At 39.7% G+C, this 17,707-nt stretch overlaps 1 protein-coding gene across 1 annotated transcript; it reads left to right on the top strand.

The window, feature by feature from the left end:
* Positions 1-1,958: 1,958 nt before the first annotated feature.
* On the top strand, positions 1,959-16,740 carry LOC139716941 (DDB1- and CUL4-associated factor 15-like). The gene is made up of 13 exons (XM_071628467.1): positions 1,959-2,286; positions 3,876-4,003; positions 5,360-5,504; positions 6,755-6,858; positions 7,279-7,418; positions 9,261-10,545; positions 10,956-11,218; positions 12,003-12,091; positions 13,170-13,298; positions 14,271-14,380; positions 15,053-15,108; positions 15,719-15,889; positions 16,452-16,740. Exons 1-13 carry the CDS (start codon positions 2,179-2,181, stop codon positions 16,508-16,510), a joined length of 2,787 nt encoding a protein of 928 aa, XP_071484568.1. The 5' UTR covers positions 1,959-2,178; the 3' UTR covers positions 16,511-16,740.
* The last annotated feature ends 967 nt before the right edge of the window (positions 16,741-17,707 follow it).

The following is a 17,707-nucleotide window of genomic DNA, read 5'->3' as shown; positions in this document are numbered from 1 at the left end:
AAAATATTAGGAGATATCAGTACTTTTCTCGATAAACCATAACTATAGACGGTTTATTCTGGAAACATTTTTATTGTTCACATTTTGTGTATTAATTTCAACAATACTTAACATCGATTACATGGATTAAATTTTTACAGTGGTTGTTTCTATCCCTAACTCGCATTTTGAAACCATTTTAAAGCACTAACGCTGGGTTTTATTATGCTTTTATAAATGTATTATTATCAGTATTATTATTATTATCATTATTATGATTATGATTATTATTATCATTATTATCATTATTATCATTTCAATTATTTTGATTCATCTGCAAAAATGATGCCTTTAACAGCCAAATAGGAAAGGTGCAATTATAAAGCATAAGCGTGACTGCTCCCAGGTTCTCATCTTATTACCTGAGAGTATAAGGAGAATCGATACCTTGTATAATGATGATATAATATCATAAGCTCATAATGGAAATTGCGCTGATGGTCCACGTTCTACAAGCTTATATACAACCGGGAAGGGCGGCGCTATGCCTTTTTTTTTCTTTTTTTGGAGGGGGGGGGGGAACTGTATGGGAATAGGGATATTGATTCATTTTCAGGAATGGAGGGGGGGGGGCACATTTTCCTGCCACTTGCCTACCAAAATTAGCTACAACCGTTCCCCCCTCCACCCACCGCCCCCCCTCCCCCCCCCCCAAAAAAAAATGTTTTAACATTTTTTGCTACAACTTACCTCCCCAAAATCGGCTAACAAGAAGAAAATAAGGCTTTCACACTTTTGGGTGCCACTTGTATCCCAAAAGTATCCCAAGAGTTGCCTAATTTGTCTTTGAACAATAAATATACTGTAACTTATGTTTGCATAAATGTATGCACAAAATAGTTTATTTTCATTTTGCATTATATGTCAGAAAAAAAAATGTTGGATATTTGAATTTATCATTTATTTGTTTTAACTGTCAGATTCAAATTATACTGTGCTCAATTAGTTCGTTCAACTGTGCTTGTATTTCATTTAGTATGAAAAAAAATTCAGAAATAAAATCAAAATCAAATAAAATCAAAATCGGCTGACAAGCAAAAAAAAAAGAAAAAAGAAAAAGAAAAAAGTCTTCACAGTTTTCGCTGACAATTCTTTATCGAGTTAGGCATCACCTACATGTAAGAAGCAACACAACTGTCAGACCATAAGTATTTTCTGCAAAAAAAGTGGGGGACACAAAAAGTCAGACCTTATATCTTCTGCACTAAGTAAAAAGTGGGGGCGGAATCACTCCATGCTTTGACTGCGTACAGATACTTCAAGCAAGAGCACTGCCATTGTTAAACTATTTCCATGTTTCCTCCACATATCTTTCAGTTCTTCATTCTCCAGTCTAGTTATCACACCGTAATATGACATCTCATTTCACTCCTCCTCTAGATGTGATATCTTTCTGTCTGTCTGTCTGTCTGTCTCTCAACCCCCTCTATCCCTTCACCCCCCCCCCCCCCCCCCACCCCCCGATGATTTAGAGAGGCCGGGGAGAGAGAGGGGGCTAGAAACTATTGTTATAGCCTATCTACTTTGGTCTCTTTAGATATCCTATGAAAGATTCCTTTCATCTTAGCTCTCTGCAACTTGCCCCGAAATGCAGAGCATTCTACTTCCATAGGCCTATTATTTCTGACATGACAAACCTCATCCACATAAAATCTGTAAACCTGTACTGTATAGACGGGGGGGGGGGGGGGAGAAAATAAAAATCAACACATAATATTACCTAAATTTGGTCATCTAGGTGGTATTATCCATGATCGTCTCGCGCTGTTCGAGATGACATTTACTCCGCGAGAAATCGCGAGAGAGAGCCGTACGAGAAACTGTGAAACCGCTGGCTGGCTTCGTCTATCTGATAACTATGAATAAACATCAACCGAACTGCTTCATCTGCCCAAGGTCAAGTGTTTGATAGGTCGAGTTAGGATAGGAAGAATCTCGGCCTCAGAAATATGAACTTCTGAATTTATCTGTCAGGTTATTTTGTGTTAGACTCTTACCAATTTTAGTGACAAAGAGTACAAACCACATACATGCTACATGGTGAATTACGGGAGCCCGTGGAGCGCATCATAAGTTGGCCAAGTGTTCGCGGGTAGGTGCGGCGTTCCCGCCAACCCGTACACCGCTGTTGTGTGAGCTATGTCGCAGAAGAGGACGGGCACTTTGAAGGGTTTTCCATGTTTGATGAACACAAGGAAGGGAGTGAGCGCATCTTTCAACGTCACACATAGACTGCGAATGCGAGAGGTTGGTATCTCGTTAGCTTGTTCCCAGGAAAAATGATGAAGATAAGACGAAAAGTAACCAAGGTCCAGATTACTATTATTGCTGCGAGAGGTTTGATCAACATGATCAAGCCAGACTGTGAATCCCTAACGTTACATGTAGACCACTGCTATTCGGTGCAGTGCTAGTGCATGCAGTAGGTCTGGCCAGCTGGCGGTCTAAGCAGTAAACCGAACTATAGAGATCTAGCGTTACTGTTGTTCTATAGTCCTAGAAACACAAAATAAGCTGGTTTTAGATTCAAGGTGTCAAATGAACTCTGTCTCTAGTTGGGTGATGATGAACATACTGTTGCTGAGTTTTAATTAGTGACTTTTTGCCTGGTTGTTAAAATGTTATAGAAATGTTAGTTTTTTATGTGGACCATTTTAGATCGATATGTTAAAAGCCTAAGATTAAGAAGGAAATGTTGACTAGTCTGGCTTCACGAACCCCATCAAAGTCAAACGCAGTCTGAACCCCTCCATGATGCTGTTTGTGGATACATACATAGTCACATACAATGCAAGAGCCCGCCCACCAGCTCTTGCTGCATAGCTCTTGCTGCAGGGAAGTTAAAAAATAATGATAAATTTCACACGCTTACAAACTTCTAACTTGCCATAAGGCCTAAATACTGTCTAACATGTTAGATCTATAGTCTATTGTGATAATCGGCTGCAGCTTATAGAAATCTACTATGTCCATAATGCAATAGACTGTTCTTTTGTATTTGAATAAACATTAAAAATCAATTATGAATACACACACAAAAAAAGATTCTACATTGTATTAATATTTGTGATGTTACATTCAGGAATTAAGTTTGATTGCAGTACTTTAAAATATTTGCAAGCGGATTCCTGTACTGTCAGATGGGAAATTTTTCAGTATTGACCAATCACATTGAGATTCCTTGGACATGGATGTTACAAACTTTTTATGCATAATTGATAAACTCATTTATGCAGAAAATGCAACAAAGTGTTCTATTCAAAATGTTTTCATTTAGGATGTAAACAAAGATGTGTACTTTGGGAGCTATTTCTTGCAGTAATGGAGGAACTTGTGAGTAAATATGGCCTTGGAAAGATTCTAAAATATTTGTTGCAGAATATTTGGTAAGAAGTTTAGGCTTGGTTTCAAATGTTTCTTTGTCTCAGTTTCATTTTGATTGTATCACTGAACTGGGACAGTTTGCACATGGCCACACCGCGTAGGACAAAGAATTTTGAGTTACAATCTTACTTAGTCTTTATTCCATTTTTTTTTTTCGATAATTGAATCTGACATCCTCTTTATTTTTTTTCCGCCACCCATTTCAAGTTATCCATCTATCTATCCTTTCTAGATTGTGTTATTTCTTTAATCAAGGGAGATAGTTAGTGACAGCTTAGAAGTGAATTATATTTAAAATTAAATCTTTCTTTAATTTGAAATGAAGACAGTTTGACCTCGGAGGAAGTTGAATGCTAGATTATAAATGTGCACCTACAGTTAAATTTGATATAATGCTATTAAACATGAACTGTTCATCACATGTTGTGCCTAATAATTGTATCTCCTTCCAGCTGAGAGGATGTCTACAGCCAACCAGACAGACATACCCAGTGTGCCGATCATTGTTTGGCAGGATTCCGGGACGACTTGGTATTCCTCTGAAAGCCATCATAGATGACCATTTCCTCACTGAAGAAGGGTGAGACCTAATGCCTAAAAGTTTTCAGTCTGCCTTTGGTTTCTATTGTTTATAATTTTGTGTACTTGTCTTGTTTTGAGAAAGGGAAGGCAGATGTGAACAAGGGAGTGATATAATCTGTATGGATGTCTGATTTCTAATGTAAAAAAAGTTCTGAAGAACCTCATGCCATAATGGGACAAAAATGATTTTTATTAGTTACGGTTCTGGGCAGTATTTTCTTATATAAGCAAAGGGTATAATTTATTGTTTCTCGAAAGTACTGTATACATACAGCTTTTATTTCATGGTGTTGTCATTTCTGTAAATTTCGCAAGTCGATTGGTATTTGCAAAATTAACAACTCTGAAATAGAAACATTGCTTCACATGTCGACACAAATATGTTGTAAGGTATGTCATCAAAAATTGCAGATTTGTCTCTTGAAAAGAAATTTGTACTTCTTTCTCATTGCCTAAATGTTCTCAGCATGTGCTCCGATTGGTTAATGTACAGTGTGGCTGATATATGTGATCGACATTTTGTTTTCCTTTTGTTTATTCAGTGAAAATTGATAAATCAATGAATGCGTGATTGCAAATGACAAATGTGACCCTGCACCTCAAAACAAACAAAAAGTCGCCAGACATGAATTTTTAGTTAAGACCATATTCTGAAAGAGCAGACTTTAAGCTTTAAAATGATGTATAACTCAAATCAAATGGACTCTCCTAACCTATCTAAATATTGGAAAGAAAGTACAAACTCAGGAAAAGTGTGAACTGAGAAAAGAGGCTCTAAAGTACAGTGTCTATTCAAGCGCTTAATCTTTACCAAACCGTGCTGGGTGTGCCATGAATGGGACAAAAAACAGGAAGTAAACCGCCAGAGTAACAACAATGAAGGGATTATCAGCTTAAACTGAAATTAAGCATGCCTCATTAACACATTCTGTCCATAATCAATGCCAACTTTCAAAGCAGTAGCACTATCCTTTCAAAAGTTATTAGAATTGAAAGTGAAGAGTGTGGACAAGGTTTTTCAGAAATGAAAAAGGGATTCTAAAGACACACCTAATCACACTATTTTACCAAAAATGTTGGAGATAAACTGCTAAAAAAAACACACTTTTTTGCCCGTTTTATGATACCAAATTTTAGCATAATGTAAAAGAAGACCCGCTCTTTCAGAAAATATGAAAAAGTCAAGTTCGGCTAGGTTGACCCATTTCACTTATTTTCAGTCCTCACGCAAAATCAGTGTGTGCGACTTTATGTTCGTTTTGAGGTGCACGGTCACAAATGATCACCCTTGATGTTTCATATTTGAAATGATGCATTTTTCATATATCCTTGTTCCCCCCTTGAATCCAAACAGCCATGTATTCTTAGGTTTTAGCAAAGATGGAAACTTTGTGCTGTCGTACACACTCAACGTGGACACCAATGAACACACAGCTTTTCCTGTCTATATATACCAGCTCCACTGGTGGAGATTCAACCATTACAAGGCCATGGAGAAGGTAACTGTAATACAAATATTGCTATAAGCATTCTATTGCAAAGTAGTTGATTGTTCAATTATATATTGCCAGAAAGATTTAAAATAACTATTAGAGTAAACACCTAGACATGAGAGCAGGTTCATCATCTGCATGGAAGGATGAAAAACAAAACAAACAACAGCAAAAGAAAAAGGTGTGTGTCAGGACTCTGGGGTTTTGTGTACAGTGAAACAACAAACATGCTAGGTGGCACTTCAAAAATATTCTGGAAAATTCAGAAAACCAGGTTTTGTCCATCATCCCCAAGTGTCGAGATCAGGCAGAAGAGGAAGAAGTTTGTGCATACTCTGCAGGGGAAAATGGTTCAGACAAAGAGTCCTTGTGGTCATATGTACAGACCTTGAGGTTAGGGGCTATACAGTGGAAAGTATGGGTGAGCTCGAGTGAAGGTTGTAAATTTCCTCGGGGAAAGCTGCTGAATGCAAAGTAGTGGAGTCGGACCAAAGCAGCAGCCAGAGTGGATGGTACTTCGTCTGTTCGGTGGTGTAAAAGGGGGATAGATGCTACCTTCTCGACAGGAGTGCCTTGTATTGGCAGAGATTCCATAGGACATAAATCAGTCAGCTATTACTTAAGTTATGTCAAATATATCCTGGTTCCAACAGAAAAGATCTTGACATTTTGACTGATGCTTTTTAAGTTGATATATTAATTGACATAGTTCTTTTTAATATATAATGGCCAGGGCTGGTTTTTCTTCCTTTCTTTCTTTCTTTCTGACTTGCTTGCAGTGTAGGCTTTAAATCCCACAGGGTTCTCCCTGGATGGATCTAATGTAATATACAAGCAGGGCTTGAATTGAGGCAATTTCAGGGCAAGGCCCCATTTCTTGATACCACTTTTTTACAATGCTGCGTGACAAAAAGTTCTGGAAATGACATTGATAATGTCCAAGGGTCTAAGCCCTGTGTATGAGTTGTGGGTATTCCCCAAAATTTATATTGAGATAACAGAATCAGTCGGCACTTGACAAAGAGCCAGTCTGACATGCTATGTGCAAACTGGCCTACTCATTTTTCACAGGAAAGATGAACAAATTGTAAGAATGATGTGTGAAAAATTTTCCTTCTTCGGTTTTAAGTGCCAATTTGTGTTTACATATGTGTGTATGAATGTGATTTTACTGTTAGAGTGTTGATTTCTGTTGATATGGTGCTTATCTCATCATGATTTGGTGTCATCCTATCTTTGTTTGGTCTCATCTTTAGGTGTCAGAGGTCGGCCTGTTTGGTGAGGAAGAGATACAACAGGACCTGTACATTGCCGTATGTAGTTGGCCCAGTGATAACACCAAAGTCATGGTGTATGGATGGTGAGACCACTCATCTGTTTGTAACAAGGATGATAAGCAAAGTGTACCCACTGGAGTTCCGTTCTCTTAAACATAAGCCTTCATTTCATTAATCAATTTGAAAGACCGAAATAAATTTTTGCTGCATTCCCTTGTGGAGTATCCTGTTTTTTATCATTTTCATTTTCTTCTTACGTTCTTCTTTTAGGTGGGATTATTACAGCTCTAGTATTTAATTCAGGGTCACAATTTTGCTCCCGCCATAGAAATTAGAATAACCTATCTTACAGTGACTTGAAAATTCTGTGGACACTCCACGGAAATGGAAAAAGAAATTCAAATTACATTTTCTATTCCATTGCAGATCATTTCAGTAAACATGTCCTTTTTTTTCAGCCATTCATAACTCAATTTCCATATCTTCTTTGATACCTCCCAAAGCTCAACATCATCAAAGCCACTGACGGATGAGGAGAAATTGCTGTGCTATGTGACGATCACAGCTGTCCCAGCCGCAGAGCCCTGCCAGGCCTGTCTCCACCTCAAGTACACCTCAGACATGACTACCAATATCTCTTCAGGTGACCAGTCAGCAGAACTTTCCTTCCAAGTGGGTTTGCATGCATCCAATTACAGTGTGGGGTCACTGTGGCATTGTGGATTGTTGGGGACCCGAGTTCAAATCCCTGCAAGTGCTAGTACAGTTGGACAAACTGTTTTTATACCCCCGCCACACGTAGTGTGAAGGGGGTATATAGGAATCACCGTGATGTTGGTCGGGCAGGCGGTCGGTCGGTCGGTCGGTCTGTTGCAAAATCTTGCGTCGCGAACTCCTTCTACAGTTTTGAAGCAATTTAAATGAAACTTAGGGTAAATGATGATATTGAGGTATAGATGTGCAAGACATGTTTTTTGTGTTTGTTGGACAATGCATTGCCATGGTAACCATAATTTTACCAAAACCTTGTGGATTGAATAACTTCCATAGTATTTAAGCAATCAATTTCAAAATTGGTATCTATGATGATCTATAGGTGTAGTTATGCAAGACACTCTTTGTGTTTGTACTTGACGTAGCGTTGCCATGGTAACCGCATGTTTTCTTCGAAATCTTGTGGAGTGAACAACTTCCACAGTTTTGAAGCAATTGAAATCAAATTTGGTAGGCATTATTGCCTTGAGGCATAGATGTGGAACACATAATTTTTGTGTTTGTCGGACAAAGCGTTGCCATGGTAACCATGATTTTACCAAAACCTTGTGGATTGAATAACTTCCACATCATTCAAGCAATTAAAGTCAAATTTAGTATGTATGATGATCGGGAGGTGTAGTTATGCAAGACACCAATGTGTTAATATAAGTAAAATGTGTTGCCATGGTAACCACTCATTTTTGTATCAAATTGAACCATTTAATCTATGAAGGTGAAATTTAGTGTGTATGATGCTCTTTAAGTGTTGTTTTGCAAAATGTCCTTTGTATTTGTATCGGACAATGCGTTGCCATGGTAACCGCATGTTTGTTTGTTTTTAATCCTGTGGTGTGGACTTATTCCACAGTTTTCAAGCAATTGATACCAAATTTGGTAGGCATTATGGCCCTGAGGTATAGATGTGGAACACATAAGTTTTGTGTTTGTCACACAAACCGTTGCCATGGTAACCACAATTTTACCAAAACCTTGCAGATCGTATTACTTTTCCCTCATTCAAGCAATTAAAGTCAAATTTAGTTTGTATCATGATCTAGAAGTGTAGTTTTGCAAGACACCAATGTGTTAGTTTAAGGAAAATGTGTTGCCATGGTAACCACTCATTTTTGTATCAAAATAAACCAAGCTATGAAGGTCAAATTTGGTGTGTGTGATGGTCTTTAAGTGTAGTTATACAAAATGTCCCTTGTGTTTGTATCAGACAATGCATTGCCATGGTAACCACACTTTTTACCCAAACCTTGTGGAACCCAGGTGTATATATGGGTACCTGGCAATGCTAGGGTAATTATGATGACAGGGCCTTCTGGTAGACCAGTGGCATCACTAAAGAGGTTATCCTGGATAAAGAAGACCATATTAGCAGTAGTAGGTAGTAGCGATGGTGAATATTTTCAAGTTAAAGGGATAATTCAACTGTAGATGAACCATGAGCAAAGGCTGGAATATGCCATCATGCATTCTTTCTCCTTTCGTCATGGTAATGGATGTCCAGTCACCATATGCAATCTGTACTATGTCTTCTGTGTTTTGTATCCGACTGTGAGGGTGCATCAGCGAATGATCATAGCTATATTTATCTATGTCATTGGGTAACTACTTTAACATCTGTGGATGTTCCAAATGTCAATAGCCGATGATGCATTTTCTACTGCTTACATCGTATCTTCATATGAGACATTGATGTGATACTGCTTTGTGTTCACAGGCTTCAACCCAAGCTGGTTACCTCCAGAGTTCCATGAGGACCTTCCTACTCCGGCCGCTCCAACCTGTCTCAAGCACGGCTTTGCTGTCCACACCAAATACGAGCTCGCCCCGCCATTTCCATCTTTCTCACCCAAGCATAGCCTCTCCAAGGACGGGGTGACAATCCTCAACACAGGGTACTCAGTCATTGCGCTCGCTGTCAGCCTGGGTAAGGGATCCCCCTGCAGCAGCCTCTACTCTCCCGGCAATAGCTCGGCGAGGTCCATTGCTACACGTGCCTCAGACGTGAGCTCGCTGCGCGGAGGCGGCAACCGCTGCCGCGACTGGCTGCACTCTTCCGCCGCCACATCTCAGGTTCTGGGTCAGGGAGAGGAGCGGGCTGGGGCAGAGCGACGCCAGGACCTCAGCACAGTGCCTATCTACTCAGCGTCTTCCACTGCCATCACCGACTTCTGCAATTTTGGGCTGGACGAGGAGAGCTCGGACTCTGAGGACCTGCTGCTCGGCACTAGGCTAGCCAGTGGTCTCCAGGCCCCTCAGCGCTCTTCCCCTCCAGTCATCGACTCGAGAGACTTTCTCGACATTCTGGACGAGGAGGACTTCGAAGGAGCCGACCTGTGCCAGTTCGCCAAACAAACCAAAGTACTACAAGGACAACCAGTCAAACCCCAGTCTAGTCCGTCCCCTCAGGAAGTCAGCACTAAGACTACTGAGCATGTGTCCCAGGAAGGAGACTCTGATAGTATTGACTCTCACAGCACTGACAATGACTGCATGCATCCACCAAAGACCAATACTGTGCAAAGAGATGCATCGCATTCGAAAGTTTCGGATGCAGGAAGCATCAAAATCTCATGTTTGCCCCACAGTGTTCAGAGCAGAACTCTCATCGCTTCCCCCGATCGTCACGAACCGTCCACTTCATCTGGAAAACCAGTACCCCATGCATCAAGCGACTCCAGCCGTACGGTGCTATCCAAGTGTGCAACAAGCCCAGGGGAGATCTGTATAACCCTGACCTCCTCCAGTGCCATGACGCCCAAACTGGGTGGCCCAAATCCGTTACAAGGAAGCCCTAGACACCTACCACATATGTGTGGGCTGGACTCGGAATGTAGGTACCACAGTCAGGTTGCAGACACTGCTTCAAAGCATGTGGGACTGAGTGAAACATACTTTGGTTGTCATGGTTTATCGCCCAGAAGTTTTGATAGCGAGGATTTCAGCCCACCAACCAGCAATTGCCCCACGCCTAGCCGCTGGAGCCAAACACCAACATTTCGGTGAGTGTCTTTCGACAAGGTATTATCAGAAGTGGAAATGATTTCAAAGTGGTAGGGATAGAAATGTACCTTTTCTGACTGTATTTTGAATATTTCAAGTATCACTTCACTCTAGCCTCATAAAATAAGATGTGAATTTTGATTCAACCATCACTCCTTGATGTACAAAGTATGGAAGTTGCTGTGGGTTTGTTTTTTTTTCTTCAAGATCACTACGAAAAAGCCTCATATCAGATATATTCTCATTTAGAAAGTTTGATTCTCATGCAGTTCCAGTTTTGCAGATGTCAAACAGATAGAAAAGTCTAACATGATAACCCAGGGCACTGTTTTTGTTGCCTTGTCATTACATTTTTGTACTGTTGTCTTCAATATCGTGGTCATCTCCGATATCAATTCCTTTCCAAAAGACACAATCGCCCCACTTTTGACAACTGGAGCACGTGCAGCTCGGTTTCCTTTCACCGTCTGAATGAGGCCAATGACAAGGATGACATTGGCAGCGAGATTGACCACACGTGCCCCTACCACCACGGCCACTTTGACCACTACTCGCAGGGCAGTGGGCGAAGCACCATACGTGAGTGCACCTGCAAGTTACAGCGATTCACCTACTCTGTGAGGAGGTTCGTGGAGCGCTACTTTTCTGTGGATGAGCCCATCGAAACAGAAAGTAAGTGTGTATCCCAAGCTTACTTGTCGGGTTTTTCTCGCCTTTGTCTGATAATGGGTGTTATTGTTTGTTGGGTTTTTTGTTTGTTTGTTTGTTTGTTTAGTTGGGGGTTTTTTTGTGTGTGTTTGTGTGTGCAGTAATTCTGGTGTATCAGGCTTGAATTTTTTTCTTGAAAACCTTCACTACCCTTGTGAAGAAGTTCGTGAAACCCTACTTTTCCGTAGATGAGTCCATCGAAAGAAACTAAGTGTGTACCCTGAGCTATCTTGTTAAGTTCTTCTTCACCATTGTTGTGGGTTTCATTTTTTGCTTTTATGCTGTAGTTCTTGTGTCTTAGGTTAGAGTTGTCTCTTTAAACCTTCACTCCTCTTGCCAGATGATAAGGGGTACTGTCTATTGTCATGCCATGTTGTATCCTCACTAATTTAAACTGCAACTGATCCATTCAGGTATAAGATGATAAGCGGACAATTTTCAGAATCTCCAAGAGATATAAGTGAAGCCATACATGGTGATTTACAGTTGTATTGAAGTCTGTCATGCTTACTGCACTTTACATGCTGTGCACCATGTAATATTATGAGTTTTGATTCAAAAGATTGACAGCAGATTAGAGAACAAGATGGTGAAAGGAACATTCCCTCAAAGACAAAGACTATTAAATGCTTTCAGTGTTGTAGTTTTACAAGCTTGTGAAATGTAATTATCAAAGTAAAATTGTGTCATAGTTGTAAATGTTATATTTATGTCTTACACATCTAATGCTCTAATTTTTTTTTTTCAGGTTTTGAGTATCACAGCATGCTGCCATTGACTGTAGTGGGATCCAACAACATGCGCATGTTACTTGCTAACAGGAGTCTTCCAAACGAGGTGAGTGATTCTTGAGACTGAGCAATGCGATATCTCTGACTTACGTGTAGGGCCTATGTGGGAGTGCTGTGGTGTAGCAGATAAGGCTTTGAATTCATAAACGGAACATCTAGGATTCAAATCCTTTTGTGCTCATCCTTCTACAATGTTTGTCGCCCATAATGTCCCCCTCTTGACCAATGTGTGTTTACTAATGAGTACCTGGTAATGGTAGGTAATAATAATCAGAGTCAACACTGAGGAGACTGCGCTGAGTAAATTGTATTATTATCAGTCTTGCTCTTCATGTTTCCAATTCAAGCTCCAGGAGACTGGGACATATTTTCCTGTCAGATGCTGGCTGACCCTGCTGTAAATTCTTCTCGCAACCCCATCAGTGTCATGTGTACATGTACCTGAAGGCGATCTAAGAAGACTAAGATGGAGCCAACATTTGTTGCCATGATTGACAATGATTCTTTCCCTCTCCCTTTTCAACATAAGTATGATTGACTAGATCAATATTTTCTATGACAAATTGACTGCATATGTAAAATTTTGGTATTGCACCCAAAAAAAACAACAACAACATTTCCTTCACTCGTGTTTCATAATATCGTTGTATATTTGATTGGTTGACTTACTTTATTGACCGTAGTGGACATGCTTGGTACTTTGGATATTGCAACAAATATCCATAAAATACATTTCAAGTACATACAAAAACATTCCACAAACTGAAACTGAACCTATATTGACATACATCATGACACACCATCACAACACAATACATTTACGACTAAAAAAATACTATTAACGAATGTAATTTTTGGTGTTTCGAAGAAATGATAGTGCAATTTCAATCAGGTACACAAGTAGAAGTAATATGAAATGGGGCAAGGGGATACTCCTGTTTAACAATGGATGTTTCTTGGCAAGATAATTATGATTAATTGTCTCTCTTAACTATTTTGTGCCAAGATAAGCAATTATTAACTCATTGTCCCCTGGACGGTCGGAATGTCATACAACATTCCCTACAGTAGTGCAGTTCTTGCAATAAAGGAGTTCATTTTCTTTTTTCTCTGTGCCTTGGCAGGGTCCCTTTGTGGAAGTAAAGCAGCTGACCATGGATGCTGAGCATTACATGTGTGAAGCCATCCGGACCGTGGCACCATGGGGCCGACGCTACATTGCCTTCACCGACTATGACATGCAGGTGCTGGATGTAAGTATTGCTGCCTTTTTCATGAATTTTACCATGATCTCTCCTGTCATATGTCTCCTACATTGCATACTGTAAAGGCTGTTATTTTCGCGCACAGATATTTTTGCTAATGAGGTCACAGACATTTTTGCGAGATTTTGCCTTCGCAATTTGACACCAGGGCTATCATAAGTGCGCTACTGCCTGTCCATTCACTCTGCAAAATTGATTTGATCAAGATCAGGTGGCGATAGTTTTTGCGTGTTATTCAATTTGCATCCCAACAGTAATTTACAAATTTCACAGAAAGTAAACCCTCACAAAATATAAGTTTAACTGCTTTTACAGTATGTACACCATCACTACTTGTACTCGGACTACTGTAACTTCTACCATGGCTGCAAGAGAGTTTTCTGCACTCTGAGTCTCATTGCTTCTACTATTACTGCTCTCACTGCAACTTTACAACTCTGATGACACCTTCATCTACTGATCTGATACTTCCATGTCTCTCCAAGCATCCCACCCAAAATTTGGCCTATTCTATTTCTTATTAGTCTAGTGCTGAATCAAGCACTTTGTTGAAAGCTTGGTCAAAACTGATGCATTGGGTGGTAGTCATAACTGACAGTTGGTCTCTATTCCATGTCATCAAAACACTTAATTTCCCTATGTACTATTTCATATCTTGTTCAATTTTATTTTCCATTGGGTAGGAATAGTCAGGATAGTATCAAAAGAAAATCACAGAGTTAAGAAATGTGTTTCATGTGAGGATTCTGTTTAAATTAGAGTTAAAAAAAAATCAGTGAATTATTAAAAAAAGTCTCCATTGACATTTGTTGTAGAATGATACTGTCAACAAACAAGGTCAGAAGCAGAATCGACTTTGACACAAAGTGAATATTTCTTGTCAATTTGCTCTCAGTTCTTGTGCAAAATGAAAAATATACATGAACAAAAGTTGTATATTTATTGTATTACTACTGGCAGGTCTGTTCGGATTCATGCAACGTTGTGATCATGATCAAGTGCCTTGTTCGTGCCTGGCCTGAGCCGGTCAAGCCCAAAGATGTGTTTGAGTTTGAGGACGATCCCACAAAGTGAGTGGATCCGCGGCTTTCAGTCGTTTGTATGTGATGAAAGAAGAATGGGAATGATGTAGACTTATTTACTCATGTAAACCTTATCAGGTTATCAGTTACGTATACGTTCCAAAGGACTTTGCCCGTATAAAAACCGAGCCATGTTCAGGTTTGCTCTTTTACACCCGGGTCAAGGGGTACTTTTTGGGTGAGTCACATGTAAACTTTATCAGGTTGTCAGTTACATTCCAAAGGGCTTTTCAAGTATTAAAATCCTTAAGGTACAACATTTTGTATGCTCTTTTACACCCGGGTCAAGGGAAAAGAGTTTAGATATATAGATTCAGAAGTGGTAAGCAAGAATGGGGTGTGAAGGTAAACTCAATATCAATAGAAAATTGTTAAGCCATTTGACAAAATCTGTGTGGTCAGGCTTTCAGATGTTTGCTTTTACTTTCACGCCTGCAGAATATCTGTGATTACTCTCCAGGGATTCAAAACCTGATTTCATATCAGCTCATAAGACTTCTCTGCAGTCGACAAATTTTTGCGCTTGACAAACTTGAGACAATAGTTATCTTCTTACAAAGATAATGCATGGTTGCTTTCAATGCAACTTGTGTTTCATTTCTCATGATTAAGTTGTTCATTTTTGTATAATTTTTTGTAATTCTGTCTATTTATATGCAGTGAAACTCCTCAGATGTACCAGACTGGATTCAAATTTGCCTGGAACCTGAAGACAGGTAGGGTTCTGACCTTAATGACCTTTGTGAACTTTGTCACATTCATTTTCATCTATCGGTAGATTACCAGATACTTTGCCAAATTTGTATGATACATGTCATAGGATACAAGGATACAAGGTACTTTACTATCTGTTAAAATAAAGACAGAAATTCACCCTCCACTGGCATAGCAAGAAAGAAGAAAACAACAACAGCAACATACATTGTACACGTATTATAATATATACAGTATACTGTGTATATCAAGCAAGTTTGTTGTATGTCATCTCTTTATTGGAATGGAAATGATTTCACTACATGTGATGATTCTGTAAATGCAGGGTAAGGTCTTGCTGCATGCAGTCCCATATACCCATATCCAATGTGGTACTTGCTATGGTCTGCGAAAAGATTGTATAATTTTGCTGTCATATTTGTTGTGTATGGCACAAAGATAATCCAGGAATTCACTGACAACCAATTCCAAACAAAATTCAGCCAGTTTAACCCATTGAAGAGTGACTGATTTTGCTGTAACTTGCATTTCCCACAGACAGCTGCCCGAGTATTCTCGGGCTTTTTCTTCAGTGGGTTGATTGCCAGTGTTATCATTTTTCTCCTTTTCCAGGCCAGTATCAGACTTTTGAGGTAGAGGGTCTGCAGGAGTTTGACCAGTCCCAGCTGAGCAAGGTGTGGAATCCTGGCAGGGCACTGTGCCAGAGGATCCAGAGGCGCTGGGCCATCCCCCAGGCTCACACCAAAGGGGTGCACGTCCTCACCAATGAGGCTGTCTTTAAGAGTGAGTGTCCAGAGCAGGCTTGGCTTCTTGTGAGGCCATTCTTTGTATATTTTTATTAAAGGTAGTGAAATCAAATCCAGAGATCGGCCCAGATGATAAGTTCGTAGTGATGGCAGACAAAATAAGAAGATTATTGCAGAATGCCAGCTGGAGTCCCCCCCCCCCCCCCCCCCCCCTCTGATAAAGAGTCAGAATGCTCTAGATCTACTTGTGTCTTTCCTTGCAGTGAATCCCTTCTTCCTCTGGATTCAAAATTGCATCAGAAAGTTTTTTGATATATGTAAGTTGAAAAACGAGGTCCTGTCACCCCCAGGATGATATTTAAGTCTGTATGCCTCATTCCTTTGTTGCACGTAAAACCTTGAGAGATCATACCTTCAATAATGATATTTTATTAGAATTTCGATGATAAGCTAAATTCTGTGTTAGTCTCATTTCATTTTATTATGACAATCAACGTGGACATGAAGTGCAGAATACTAACAGGTTGATTTGGACATGAAGTGCAGAATATTAACAGGTTGATTTGGACAAAATCTTTTTACTCTTCTTTTTCTTTCAGATCGCTCTTTGACCAAGCTACTAGACCCTCTTCATTATGTGGCCATCGTCTTAACTTGAACTTCGACCCTTTGAGCAGCTCTTACGGTGGCTGTCGATTCCCACAGCATTTTAAAGTGTTTGTATGACATGACTCCATGCTGAGCTGGGAGTTGAATATCACCAGGATATGTCTGCTTTGAGATTGGACAACCAAACTTTTGGTCGCCGGTTGCAGAAATCACTCGGGCATCACATGTAAAAAGCGACCACCCCATGAAGGCAATGAGTCACTTCTCCGTGTCGGCTTCCCGAGGCCACAGAGAAACTAGAAGCGTGCTTGACCAAGACTCTCTGTGAGTTTTCACAGCCAAAGTGCAATGTGTGTGTCCATGCATACTAGTAATTTCTTACCACTGATAATAATAATAATGATAATTTATACAGTGCATAATTATCAATTAATTTTGCATTTACTCTTTGGTGTAATTGCCATGATTTGCTAGCATTGGGGAAGCCTATGATGTCACACTATGTTCTGTTTTTCGATAAAACACTCACTTCAGTATTTAGTTCCAGTATTTGACAACCCTTGCTAATTATCACAATCCCGTTCTCACCAGTGGTAGTGTTGACTATATTAACATTTTTTAGCATGTGTCTATTCAATGATGTTTGCGTAGAATGTAGTAGGGTGGATGCTGCTAACAACCAAAAATATATTTTTTTTTTCAAAGTGTTTTGTTCGAATTGTTGAAATAAGCTGTGAATAAATTCTCCATTGACTTTTTTAATTTGACACTCTTAGTTTCCTAAAGATATCATTTAACATGCTAATTTTACTGTCTTTTACATTATTTATCCTTTTATGTCTTTTTACTTTTGCCAACCTTCCTTCATAGCACCATTAAGATTTGGTTAACAATCGTACCTCGAGCCTCAGTGAGATTTTTTTGACTTGGCACAAGAGTTAATAATCTAGTGTGCATAAAGGTTAAACAAATGCACTTTCCCAGTTGACACACTTGGCATTGTGCATGGAATGACTGATGGACATTGAACATGTTGGCATGAATGAAAAGCCCGGTTTGCAGAACCTGCAATACTCCTCATAGAATAAGTCATGGCATAAAGAGTTCAGTTTCTGTTCCTGGAGGATTATGCTAACTGTGACACATGCTTGATAAAATTCAAACAGAGCTACTCAGTCTCCCAGATTCTCCAGGAGGTTTCCTGAAAATATCATTATCTCTTCATATGTCCAGTTGCTGGAAAAGT

This window comes from Diadema antillarum, unplaced genomic scaffold (genome assembly GCF_040938485.1).
Source record: "Diadema antillarum isolate AM-2024a unplaced genomic scaffold, OU_Dant_1.0 scf00000071, whole genome shotgun sequence".
NCBI lineage: Eukaryota > Metazoa > Echinodermata > Echinoidea > Diadematoida > Diadematidae > Diadema > Diadema antillarum.
Note: the sequence above shows the minus strand (reverse complement) of the source record. Positions and strands in the feature narration are given on the sequence as shown.